Source organism: Theropithecus gelada, chromosome 5 (assembly GCF_003255815.1).
Source record: "Theropithecus gelada isolate Dixy chromosome 5, Tgel_1.0, whole genome shotgun sequence".
Classification (NCBI taxonomy): domain Eukaryota; kingdom Metazoa; phylum Chordata; class Mammalia; order Primates; family Cercopithecidae; genus Theropithecus; species Theropithecus gelada.
Genome location: NC_037672.1, coordinates 93,870,971 through 93,885,299, shown reverse-complemented (window position 1 = coordinate 93,885,299; position 14,329 = coordinate 93,870,971). Strand labels below are relative to the sequence as shown.

The window sequence follows — 14,329 nt, the reverse complement described above, 5'->3', positions numbered from 1 at the left end:
TTATCTACAATAGAATAATAGCTCTTAGAATATTTGTGTGTCTACATATGTAAAATTTATCTATTTTCTCAGAAGTTAAAAAGGGAAAAATGCTTACTTGGTTTAATTAACAACAACCTCACGTTTCCTGTGGGTTCTTCTTTTCAATAATTCTGAGCTCTTAAATACTGATGGAAAATATTAATAACTTTAACATAAATTTTAATAGGAAAATATTATGGATATTAAATAATTATATTAAATATTTACTTTAATTTTTAAAGCATGAATTCAGTGGATAAAAATATAACTTGTCTTCTCCACACTGTTACAAGTGGTTTTGGTGTAGTGCCCACGTTTCTCAAGGATGCAGATGTCAAAAATAACTGCACCCCTCCCCAGTTAAAATTTTACACTTCTGGGTAGTTTAAATTAATAAAAGGGAAGCACGAGGTGCCTATGGTACCTCAATTAAAAGGAAAATAAATGGCACTATAGGATAGCAGTGGGTCGGGTACTGATCCCCTTGAAATTCTGAATCTTTTCATATAATAAAAAATTTGGCCATTGCTTCAAAAATATGCAGATGAATGTAGGTGTGCCAGGAGACTAATAACCAGAATAATCTGTTTAGTAAATCTATTAACATAACCTGATATTTCCAAGTAGGTAATAAATATGTCTGTGTTTCACAGACATGTGTCTGAGGGCATCAGGCATAGAATATATTAAACAAATTATTAATGGATGCCGAAGAACCATGACAGTGCAGGAGGTGACTTGAGCTACTTCCTTTCTTCTTTCATTGGAGTGATGACAGGCCGTGCCAAAGTAAAGTACCTATAAAGCTTTGGTGCTCTTCTAGGATCCATGATTATATCATGGCAGGGTTTGTGTCCCTCAACCAGGAATTCGAAAAGAGCCACATAAATGCAAATTATACATATGAAATAATGAGAGTAAAATAATAGATTCTGCGTTGTTTTTAAAAATAAACTATGAACTATTTAAGAAAAAAAATTAGAAACATGGCTCAAGGGGATCATTTATCCAAACCTGAGATAAATTCAAAACAGAGAGATCCCTGAAAACATTTCTAAACATTAAGATTGGCACTTAATAAAATCACTAAAGTTTTAAAAAATTATTAAATGGTTATATTTGTTCCATTTTATAGTCAAACATATAGGAACATAAACAGGAGAAAAGAGAAAAACAGCCACCCATCTTAGCACATTAGTGGCATCATTAAAGAACTCCCAGTACTAAATTAATTTACATGTTTTATGTAGTCTTTCATTTCAAGTCATTATAAGAATGAGATGCACTTAAAATTTCAACTAAATTCAGTGGGTATGACATGAGTGATATCAACACCAATTACAAGGCATGGCAGAGGAAGTAAAAAATATTTTTGAATAAATATTAGTTAAATCAGAGTAGTAGCTATAAAATAATGAGATTATATCTCTATATATGTACATGTAGTTATCTACATTTTATACATACCATAACTCATTATGTAATTTTACAACTGCATAAAATAGGTATAATCTTATGGGCCAAAGAAATCAGTGTTAGTATATATAAAATGTATTTCCTGAAAAATTGGCCTTATTGTGATAAATTAATATCCTTTTAAATTTGTTTTTAAATTGGTTCATGGAAAGGATAATAATTGTTAAGAATCTTGTTCTATAATTTAAAAGCAATTTCCATGGAGCATCCCTAGTCTCCCCACAAGAGCAGAAGCTCCTTTTGATTTATTTAAACACTGAAAGAAGAAGAAATATGTAAAAAGTACACCAAAGTTTAAAGAAATAACGGAGAATTCTGATCCCCATCACGGAAAAATCTAAACTGCCAGAATGTCATTGCACTCAAATAAAATTTTAACTGAAATTAAAAAAAAGAGTAACAGCAATAAGTTTCCTGTTCGATCTGCCACAAGTGCTAATAATACTGGTGCCATCAATATAGTAGCAGCTCTTTGCCCAAAGTATAGATGAGTCTTTTCTGTGGTCATACAGAAACTGTTATTTACAACGGTTTTTACATATACACATATTTATAAATTTATAACTTATAGTCAGACATTAAGGGGGCAATGTGGACTTTACAAGCAAAATATTCTTAAAGTATCTAATAATGCATACCATATAGAGCAGTTTCATTGTTTGCCTTCTAGCATTGTGTACTTTCTCATACAATTGCACACATCCCTAAACTATACAGAAGAACTATGCTGTATTTAAAAGTATAAGAAAACAGGATATCTTCTATTTCAATGTATGAATAAAGTGCACATTTTAAAACTAGGTGACAAAGAAGGTGTTACTGGAAGGGAATTAAAGAAATACATTTATTGGCTCATGTAACAATTTTAGTTTATGAAGGATTATGGATTACCTTTTGTGAGGGAATTTTTAATGTCAACGTTGTCTTCTTGGCAAATTCCGTTAATAAGTTGCATTTGTGACCTTGGTTTTATACAATCATGCAAAGCATATAATAGAATCACGTTGAAACAAAGAAAATTTAAAAAATGAGGCAAAGGAATAGCAATTTTTGTTGAGATTTTCCTTATTTCCATAGATACTCCTTTTATTGATTTTATTAACATACCTATTTATGCACTATGCTCAAATACTGTACAAAACTGCAATAAATGTTACTATTTGACTACTTATGTTTCTACAAAAACACCATCGTAAAGGTGCATATATTGGTAAAAGTCAACTAATAACTGCTAATATACGTGTCAATCAAAAGTATCTGAGGTTTGCCAAAAACTTTGAGTCTAGGCACAATACACAATTTTTAACTTGTATTAGTATATTTCAGGGGCATAAATAATATTTTAAAATATTAAAAGAAAAATGAATTTTACCCATTAATAGCTACTACTTACATAAAATTTAAAGTTGTGGTTTCTAATTTAGGGGGGTGTGTGTGTAGTATGTGTGTGCATGTGTGTGTGTGTTTATGTTAGTGCGCGTGAAATAATCCACAATCTATTGGCAATGTTTTAAAGCTGCAGTGTAAAAATGTTCAACCCTTACCAAAACCTCTTCTGGTATACAAAGCTGTTGTAAATTTGAGTCAGTGAAATTTAAAGTTGCAATTTACAAAAGCAGATTTACATTAATTCTTATCTGAAAGAACTGCTTTCACAAGAGAAAAATGTGCCAATTAACTGCCCTTTCGTTTATAATTAGTGGCTTCTGAGTCCTGAAAAGAAGCCTTAAGGCAGAATTTGCAGTAAACAGGAAAGAGGAGTATCATGTAAGTGCTTGCCATAGTGCGGGGCACCTGTGAATGCTCATCAGTGGGAGTTTTTGGCACAATTTTCTAATCCAATATGCATGTTGCTCCACAGCAACCAAACTGGATGCTTTTTCCAGTCTCCAGCACCAGTAAAATTTAGCTGATCAATTTCAATACAACACATACCTGGAAAGATTAAGACACATTTATTTTCTTTTTTTAAAATTAAGGTAGTATTCAATGACTAAAATTAATTGTAGGATTTCAATTATTACTTTCAAATAAACTCTGAAGCTAAAAGTGTAATGACAATGACACTCCAATAGTTACTAAATCGTAGGCATAATTAACATCCTGTCGGGCTGACTCAAAATTATTTGAGCTTGTCATGCTGTAATATGTTCATGGCTATAGATACTATACAGAGTAATTAAAAGCTGATTTCAAATCTCTAGTTTTTCTTATGTGTGCCAAGCTTCCAGTTACACTAGCAGGGACTCTGAGCATTCATGAACGGAGCTGATGTTGCAGATACAATGTTTGTAACTTCAAATAATTCATCTAGAAATGACAATGTTATCGTCCATCATAATCAAGCAACAGTAGAAAATACTCCTATTTAAGTGCTAAACCAAAAGGGTCCACAAAAGGTCGTACAGGATCCCCATTTTCATCTCTATTAGAAGAATAGGAAATAAATCAGGTCATCTGAAATTCACTTTAAATCAGGTCCTAGGGTAAATCTTTTAAAAAGGCAATGGCTGTTTTGGCATGGAGTGTTTTCCATCTGCAGTTCCATGAGTTAGCAAATGCGTGTCTCCATTAAAGGTCTACTAGTAAGCTATGTCACTATATACATACTGTACATGTTGGATCACAAATTAGCAGTTATTAGTCAGACTGTACATAGCAAAACAAACCAAATTTAATGTTGCTATACATCCCAAATATAACATGGGTCTCAATTCAAGGACTGACCCCTAATACAGGTTCTCTGTTTAAATATGTAGCCCAGTAAACTAAATTAAATGTACCAAACAAAACTGGAAAAACTATTCTGGACATTCTGTCAATTTTGCTAACACTGTTAAAAGTTTTCTTGGCTTCAGCTGGCTTGTTTTCCGGCTTCTTGTTGGGTTCTGGCGTGGTTGCGCTCTTGGAGATGGTGGAAAGAACTGGATCTTTTGAAAGATTCGGGGCATAATTGGCAACAGCCACTGCATAAGCATTGTTCTGTATCATAACGGAAGCCTTTTCTTTTTTCTATTGAAAAATACAAAAATTAACAGAGTGTGAGTTGAGTTTGCAACTTAACATTTTCTAAAGTCCACTTCAAATTCTGAAGGAAAGTATCCTAATACAAATGATCATGCATTAGAAAAATCCAGAAATTAGGAAAATAAATAAAGGTATTTATTAAATTAAAAATCCATTAGGGTGAGAAAACCCCCAGAGTAAAATTAATGGTACCACTTTCCTGGAGAATCATTTTGGTTGTGGGTTGACATGGAAAATAAACAATGGAAAGTACAAGTTTAAAAATCAATATAACTTTTCTTTTCTCATGAGCCAGTCAAGCATTTGTCAAATGAATGACTGAATAACTGAAATGTAGAAATATTTTAACAAGAGGAATGATAATCTACAATGAATGATCCCACATTTCTAGCTTCGTAACAGGATTCCCTCCCACCTCACGTCAAAGTCATATAGCAATGCTTTACTCAGATAATGGGAAATCATAACCTTATGAAGATGGCAGTGCAACAAATCCTAGAAACATAGAAGAAGAATAAAATACAAAGTCTTGGATTTTTGCTTAGCTCATCCGGTTTCTCTTTATAATCTCTAGTTCCGTTATCACAAACTCTGGTCTCAGTCACTATTATCTCCTGCCTGCACTTTGTGTCCTAGCTTGGCTTGCTTTTGTCCAACCATTAGACACATTAAAGCCAAAAGAATCTTTTTTTAAGACATAAATTGGATCATTTAACTTCTATGCTTACATCCCTTAAAGACTATTTCATGGAACTTAGAATGGAAACAACATTTTTTACAATGGCTTCTTTCTTTTGCTCATTACCTACTGGTTCCCCTGAAATAACCTCAGTTTTCAAAATATTTTCTTGCTTTGGTGCCATGCTTTTTTCAACATGATAGTTCCCCAGCCCAGAAGACCTCAGTTTTGAAAACCTAGAATACCTTCTCCCCAACCCATTTTTCACATGACCACCAATTCCTACTCTTATTTTGGTCTTGGTTTAAATGCCATTTCCTAAGAAAGGACTTTCTTAAGGCCACCCTAACTAAACATATCTTTGCTCCCCATATATGCTCATTCATAACACCCTAATTTGTTTCCATTATAACATTTTTCAAAATGTGTTATTTCTTAGTCATGTGTTTATTCGATTGGCATCTTGCTTTCTCATTCAACGAAGGCTGGTGCTGCTTCTGTCTTGTTCACCTTTGCAATCTTAGCACTTAGCATGAAGCCTTCCACAAGTTAGCCACATAATACGTCAGTGAAATAATATATAATTCATTTAATAAAATGAAAATATAAATAGTATTTATCTGTTTCTTTACTAATGTAAATATATTGTTAGTTACTTAAATACAAAGTAAATTGAGACAGCAGTGAATTAGCCAAAATAGTGAGCAATGTGTAAAGCAACAGATAGAGAGGACAAATTGGTCAACAATCATATTTTGACTCTTAGTTATTTTAATTAAGAGCTTTCAAAGTGTTCAAATAAGTTACAAAAGGAGCTCTGAAAGCCCAAGAGATTCTAAAAACAGTCATGGATTACCCATCTTTCACTGGCCTGAGTTTCTCCCTCTCCTCTTTCCCCTACTGACATTCTTCCAGATCTGGCTTAATTATGAAAGAAGGAAGGATGAGAGATCTCTATTTGTAACTTTATAAAAGCTACAAAATACCTTTTCTTCAGTAATGATGCAAGTATTTCCAGTGTTACAAATAGAGGATAATGTCCAAGTGAAAAACTGATAAGGAAAGTATAGCTAACAGTTTTTGAGCACTAGAATGTGTCAGGTTGATTGCTAGCCAAGGTGACATCTCTGACAAACCTCACCACGGGATAGGAAGTTCCCTTATTAACCCCATGATGTAAGTTCAAAAATGAAGGCTGAAAAAGTTTTGTGACTTGACCGGGTCTCTGCGTATTAAATGGCCGAAAGAGCACTCAAACTTAGATGTATCTGACTTCTAAACCTCTGCTTTTAAACACCATGTCTTATGATTTTCTGTCTGAGTAAGCTGTTTGAGATATGGGAGTGTGCTTTTTCCTAAAATATTCTTGTTGAGGTTTATACCAATAGGTCAATCTTCAAAAAGGATTTTTCAACTTATAATGTATATAATACATAGTGTTTATATTATTATTTGAACCAAATTGAAACATAATTTAAAATGATATCAAATTGCACAAATAAAGAATCTGGGTCTTGAGAAATTTCCTTAATATTTTTCTTCAGCTTGTAACTTGACGAGAGGAAGATAATGATACTAAAAGTATATCAAACTGTTGTAATAAGCGAGTGGGTGAATATATTATTCTAACCACATTGAGAAACACATATTCTCCTAGTGGGCTGCAAATCATAACTATTACAAGCCAGACAGTGATTATTGGTATACAAGATGTTAAGGCAATATAATTTATTATGTGTTAGGTAGAAGAAGACAAATATTTTGTTGAAGAACTCAAGGAAAGTTTGATGGAAGTAGGACATTTATGTTGGATGAGGAACTATGGTGTAGGATGTAGACATGTAGACAAAGAAACATAAGATATAAATGTCTTTTGTTGCAACAGCAGTCTCCAGCTAGAAACCCTATACTAATTTTAACCGATATTTTCTTGCCCCCCCCCACCCCCGAATACCCTTCAATTGCACATATATGCACAAGAAATACAGGTACAAAATCTTTGTAAAACTTTAGAGCAGAGGGACTAATCAATCTGAACAGATACTCTGACCAATTAGAAATGAGAAGCAGCACATACCAGCCAAGTATCAACCCTGCATATTTGTATGTTGGCATTTTTTGTTCCATGCTAACACTGTGGACTCTTTAATAAGCAGTGTTAAAACTTGTTTCAAGTTATGTTTGTAATTTTTATTGACAGCTATAAATGACAAAATTCACCTTATTTTCATAATTGTTTAAAGTATGGCTTTAATCTCTGAATCAGTGTAAACTTCAGAGTAGGGCTCAGAACCTAAAAAGGTAACGGTTTTGGTTCTCTTGTAACTTGGAAACTACCATTTTAAGGACCAAGTAAGCAAAGTACAACAGCTATAAGTACCATTTTTAGTTAAGAACCCGGTTATTGGCACCTGTAATTTCTTACCAATTCACTGAATGAAGGGCAGGGCATTCCTATGGTGCTACATCTTCTGAATTCCTAGCCACAGCCAGCAAAGCTTTTCTGGCTCAGAATTTTACAAAGTCTTATTTTAAAGGGGAAAATAACTCCCCTCAGTCCATTTGAAAGTAACAACTGCAAATCTATAGTGAAGCAGACTGTTTCTCTTTATTTAAAACTAAAACCATGTTTATGGAGAAAAAAATACTGTTGAATTCATAGCTGACTTAGAATTCTAAGATCTTCTAAAGCAGAGTCTATAAGTTAAGTCTGGATAATATATATTATTAATATTCTTTATAAGACCCAGATTTGATAGTGATAGTTCCAAAGAATGTCCATACCCTAGGTAAATGATAACCGGGAAGTATTACATGGCCCTATTCACTATCGACTTCCATTAAAAATAACTATGTTGCGAGAAATCGTACTATAGAGACCTCTTTGAATATCATGCAGGCTTTGGATCAAGCCAGACCATCAGCAGGCTGAATCCTTGGGCCACATGACTGATTCTGCTTTATTTAATGTAACTTTTAGCTTACACTCAGAACCTGAAGAGAAATAATCCAATGAAAACCTTTGTGTTAATAACTAAAAACAGTACTCATTTTCATAAATGAATTTTTTATACTCATGTTCCTATACAAAAATTTTTGTTTCTTTTGAGAACTAGAAAAGTTCTGATAGTTCTGACGGCCTAACTTCCTATTGTCTAATCTCATGCTGTATTTCTACTTTAAGGCACCTAGATCGTCCACTTCCTATCATTTTTTAGAATAAGGTCAGGTATAGCCAAAAATATACACTGTGTTTCAGAAGTCCATTTTCAAAAAAGGTAATGTTACAAGTTGAGAATGGGATCAGTGGGAAGGAGACTAGGGATCATGCAGGCAAACTGACACTATTTTCTATTAATTGTAAGTAATTCTCATGACTTTTGAAATCTATGCATGAATGACTGATACAATATCTCTCCAGAATTCTTAACCACTAAGTTTCACTAGACTTCTCTACCTACATGTCCCACAGGTAATTAAAACAAACAAACAAAAAATGTCCAGAAATGCACTCAGCTTCCATCCACTCTCACTTCTTGCCGAAATCTGTACACTCACTTTTACCCCTAACTTGCTACAGGTGACACAATTCAGCCAGAACTGATAATTAACTCCACATTGTCCCCTGGTTACCTCCTTGCTATCACCAGGCTAACACTGATTCAGCTCTGAGTCACGTCGACCGAGATAACACTTTCTACTGCCTGCACTTCCTTGCCATTTCATGCCTTTCTGCAGGACCCTGGTGCTTGCCTCTACAATGAAACATGTATGTATCTTTTTCACTTTTGTTTTCCTTTCACTTCATTGCAAGCTCTTTGAAGGCACAGACTGTGTATTGCAGAGCTCCTAGCATAGTTCCTGGCTCAGAGCAGGCTCAGAAACATTTGCTTAATGATAAATCAGTGGCATGTAACTAAAATGCTTACTATGATAAAAATGTATATATAACTTATAAAGTATAACTTAAGATAACATGTTATATAGACTATAATAAATACTTTATTGGATCAATTGATACAGAATTCAAAAGCTTATTCTTCAATTCTATTATGTAAGTCTCCTGAATGTCTTTAATTTCACCATCTACAGATGCGTAAGACTGGGAAATAATAAAACAGGCTCAATTTAAAAAATCAAAGCTTGTGGAAGCTGTTTTATTTGTCATTTAGACCCATATCAGAAGGTGAAGATTTGATTTATAAACAAAACTATATATACATAAAATATTATATATTATGTATTATCTGGGTGGGGGTAAACTATGCTGTTATACAGTTTGTTGAATGTTCAGTTATCAATGAAGTGGAATGAAAAAAAATATAACCCACACAAATTGATTTTCCATTTTAAAATGGCATGTAACAGGCTTAAGTATATTTTGAGTGTATCACTTTATTGCAGTCTTTGGATATATATTTAAAATATGAAGTCTGGAAAAATCCGGATTACAGAAATTAAAATGTCTTACACCATTGTATCAAAACAATCTTGACTTCCTATGAGTTGTAGAGAAAATAATTTGCTAGTAACTTCAGCCAATGTTCTAGCTAACATATAAACACCTATGAGTAAAGTGATCTGGCCTTTGAATGAAAATAACAATTAGATGGTTTGGAGTCAGAAAGAATCTTAGGGACTGTTCCTTACAATAAAGAAATGGGGCTCTCATTCAAACACTAAATATAATAGGCTTTGGAGAAAAAAATCAGGTCTCCAAAGTATAAATCTATGCTTTTTCTACCATCTCATGTTGCCTTTTTACAGTTATTGTGGCTACTAGAAAGCCCATTACTTGTAAAATAACAACATGCTCATTGGTCAGATAATGCTATTGTTAACTGTCTACTAATCATCCTGACTGAGAAAAGTGATACTTACAGAAGATTCTTTGAAGGTTAAACAGTCCATCCACTTCTCTAAGTACTCTAAAGTCTTTTCTTGGAATAAACTGGGCCATGAGAAAGCTATATACTTGGACCATATTAGCTTAGCTCCTTGAAGAATTGCTTTCACTGAGTTGTATGTTAATATAATGCCTTCAGCTTTTATTGAAGGGGACTACAAGAAACATCAATATGAAATCCATTATTGCATTTATTGGGAAAAAATTGACATCACTTGCTACAGTACCCAGCTTCCCCTAATTTAAAAAAAAAAAAAAAAAAAAAAAAAGCCAACATGATATTTTTTTCAAAAGGCTATTTCAGAGTAAGGCAAGTTTTTCTCTGAGAAAATTTATATATCCAAAGAAAAATAACTCTTCCCTCCCCCAAGGTGTTACTTTGGTCACCAAGAAGCTGAGAATTTGAAGCTTAACTACTATTGCAATTGACTGCAGCTAATGTGCTAGCCCAAAGATGAATGTATTTGAGTCTATTTTCTTTCACCTTGATTTTCTAATTTTATTTCTATTTTATTCAATTATAATTTAAGTGAATACATTCTTTCGATAAACTGCCTGAAATACTTCGGAACAAGGCAGGACCTTATGAATACAAATAAATAAATAAATACACTTGAAAATATGATGTTTTCTATGAATTAAATAAAATGACTCAAAACAATAGCACATTCCATAACTGTTTGGATATTCTGTTCCTATGTCTACGTTTTGAGTAATTTATTATCTGGTGTTTTCTATACTTTCCTTAGCCAGTTTGGACTCACTGACTCAGCTTTAGAATTGAAAGCAATCTCAAAGAATTAAAGTAAATACATTTTTTATCAATTCAATAAAATATGTACTAAATACTGTGCTAAGTAACAGCAGATATGATGATGAATAAGGCAAAACATTGTCCACTCAGATCTTGTAAACTAGTGCAAGAAACAGACTTATTTGCAATAAAACTATAATGTAATGAGATGTTGTAAAAATAATTCATACCAAGTGGTGTCAAAACACAGTTTTGGGAATGAGAGGAGTTAAATACATTAGTCTGAAAAGTTTTCATATTATGTAAAATCAGATAGATCTTAACAAATAATAGGAGTTTGTCAGTTAGCAGAAGAAGGAGACATATTATTGCAAGAGGGGTCAGGAGGTCTAATGTTATGGAGCTGTGTAGAGGCATGGATGTTTCGGGAAATGATGGTGGCTAGTAATGGTTAGAGAAATAATATGACTATGAAACTTAGATCTATCCTCAATCCTGGATTCACTACCTATTAGATGTGTGATTCTGACCAAGTAACTTTATTGACCAATTTTCATTTCTAAAATAGAAATATTCCAGGCACATAGAAGTAAAAACATAATAAAAATCTTCCTTATTATTCATCATAAAAACAAACATAAGAGAAAACTATATACTTGGGCCATATTAGCTTAGCTCCTTGAATAACTGTCTTTAATAATTCATTAAAGAATTGAAGAGTTAGTTAAATGATCTGATTTATGATTTAGAATAACTCCGATAGTAATGTAGAGAGAGATAAGAAGAAGACACGATTAAAAATATAGAGTAACAAAAACTATAAAAAGTATGAGAGATGGTGAAAATATGGTCTAAGATATGTAAGGAAAATAATGGACAAGATTTAATGACTGACTAAATGTTGAGCGATACTTCCAAGTTGCTGGCTTGTAAGATTAGGTTGTGGCATTAACTGAAGTACCAATTACTGATGAATAACTAGGTATGGGCAGTGGAAAGATATAAAATCAATTTTCTTGTATCCTTTCTAAAACAGATATTGTTATATTCATGTTGAGATTGAAATTGAGATGTTATATTCAGGTAGAAATGCTCCAGGAAGAGGTTAGATATACTATCTTGTAAGTTAAAAGGTATGGTGTATAGTTATTGATAATGACCTTGAATAGTGAAATGAAGGCAAGGGTTTTAAATTTGGATTGGGTAATACCTCTTTAAATCATGCCATATTTACTGAGCACCTAACACATGTAAGAGCCTGTACAAAATGCCAGAAAGAAGTGATGTATTAAACAAAAATGGTCATTTTCATAATCAGTGAAGGAGCTGAGACAGAAACATGCAATTACAAACTACAATAAAGGCTCTAATGCAAAAGAACAGAGTACTGTACACACTTATAAGGGAGGCCTCATCATTTACAAATTACAGAAATTTCCTGAGGAATTGATATTTGTGCTGAGGATGGCAAATGGGGGGACAGTATGCTTAGTGTTGCAGATATTCATGCAAGCATTGTCAGTAAAACCCTTAAAGTGAGAATCACACAGTGAATACTGAAAACAAAAACAGCATTAAAGAAAGCAGAATTCAATGTCTTTAGGGATAAACAAGAACAGATGCCAGGGAAGCTGGGTCCACTCTGAACTCTGGCAGAGAATCAAAAAACAGAAAAAGAATAGTGGCAGCTGCCAGGATGTGAGGGAGGAAAGCTGATCCTCCGAAGTTTGATTTAAGAAGGAAGAGAAGAGAAAAAGTTGCTGTGCTGGGCCTGAAGAATGATTCTGGAGCATAACAGTAAAAAAAATTTAATGGGGATTCCTTGAGAAAAATAGGGAAATTATTTTCAGATCTTAAAGTATGGAGGTTATTAGTGCTCTTCAGCTACAAGATAGTAAACGAAAAGGAAATTAGATTATAGTTGATCGAGAATTAAGTTGAAAGTGGTAACATTGCAAGTAAAGCTTTAAAAAAGTTTGAATATAGAAAGAGGCGAGAAACTGAGGATGTGGGAAGAATGTGGCATAGGATTGGAAAAAGTTTTCTTCTTGGTAAATGAAGCATATTAAGCATCTTCATAAGCTGAAAGAAAGGAGGCAGTTGAAAATAATAAGATGGCTTTGAAGACATAAAATAATAAAACAATAAGTAATGGAACAGGTTTGAGAAAGCAAGAAGGAAAGAGATCAAATAAAGAGCTGGGTGAAAGAATTTGTATTGAGCAAAAGGAGAAAAGGAAAAACATTGGATATGAAAAAGGGTTCCATAAGAGCCTGGGGTTGCATAAATAGACACCTTTGTATATGGAAAGGCGTAACAATTTGGAGTTTGATAATCTGATCCAGCATTGTATTTTTCTAATGATAAAGTTTTCTTGCCTAATTTCACAACTGAGGCTAAAAGTAGTATAAAATCCTGCCCAAGCCTACAGAGTAAGGTAGCTTTGCCTTTTAATATAGAGCTCAAACGCAGTATGACTATAACTGAGAGTGTTTATTTATTTATTTGCAAAACCGAAATTTAAGTATCAGTGCACATTCTACATGTAATATGTTGAGTGTGCCATCCACATGTAAACAGGCTAAAGATTAATGTCTTTTTCTTAAAACATACAATATCAATATGTAGCTGAATCATTATTCTTATGGGCAAATTGATACTTGGTATTTTATGAATTTTCAAAGAACTTTTCATTTGCTCGTTGGGTTGATAGATAACCACATTTGCTCATGTTTACTAATGTCACACAAAAAAGGACTTCCATAAGCCTGGTTAGTCAGAAAGGGCACTACAAACAGCCTGTGGACAAAAACTCTGTATTTAAAGAAAATTATAATTTTCTACTTAAAAATTAAGACTAAGGAATATTAAAGTAAAAGCAGATAAGCTACTTTAGGGCACTCTTCTGGATTTCCTTTTAGTTTTAAGGACATTTTAGTTCTTAGTCCGAAGGTAGGTTTATGAAACAACTCTCAAACTCATCTGAATCATGAAATTGGATAGAAAACCCACTGATAAATTCATTATCAGTGATAAAAATATATATATAAATATATATATATATATATTTTTTTTTACAAAACTTTCCATGAAGGCAAAGAAGTCCTCCCACTGGTATTACATAGTCAGATTTAAGATCACAAACTCATTCATTCTTTTATACAATAAATATTTATGAAATGCCTGCTAAGGACCAGACACTGTGCTGGGCACTCTAGCTATGGAAAAGGAAACGAGAACAAGCAATGCCTGATATATTGTTTTCCTGAAGTCAACCACAAGAACTAAAATAACATAAACAATGTTAATTCTTTTCCTGAAAATTAGGTTGGAATATCAGTGATTTTGACATAGCTTTATCCTGGCTATGTGTAATTTAGCATATGGGTAGACTTAAATCCACTATTTACAAGGAGTAAGCTATTGCTTTTACAGAGCATTATCAATTATTTGTTTTGTTTTTCAC

General features: G+C 33.1%; 1 protein-coding gene across 4 annotated transcripts in view; it reads right to left on the bottom strand.

The window, feature by feature from the left end:
* Nucleotides 1-3,251: 3,251 nt before the first annotated feature.
* The window catches only part of GABRA2 (gamma-aminobutyric acid type A receptor alpha2 subunit), a 147,702-nt gene continuing 136,624 nt past the window's right edge, over nt 3,252-14,329 (bottom strand). For 2 of the 4 annotated variants that reach the window (XM_025385509.1, XM_025385510.1), the window contains 2 exons: nt 10,085-10,264; nt 3,252-4,509 (listed from right to left, as the gene is read on the bottom strand). In XM_025385509.1, the coding sequence (XP_025241294.1) occupies nt 4,213-4,509; nt 10,085-10,264 (477 nt within the window). In that variant the 3' untranslated portion in view covers nt 3,252-4,212. The remainder of the gene's footprint in view (nt 4,510-10,084; nt 10,265-14,329) is intronic. The other 2 variants (XM_025385511.1, XM_025385512.1) reach the window with 1 other exon arrangement.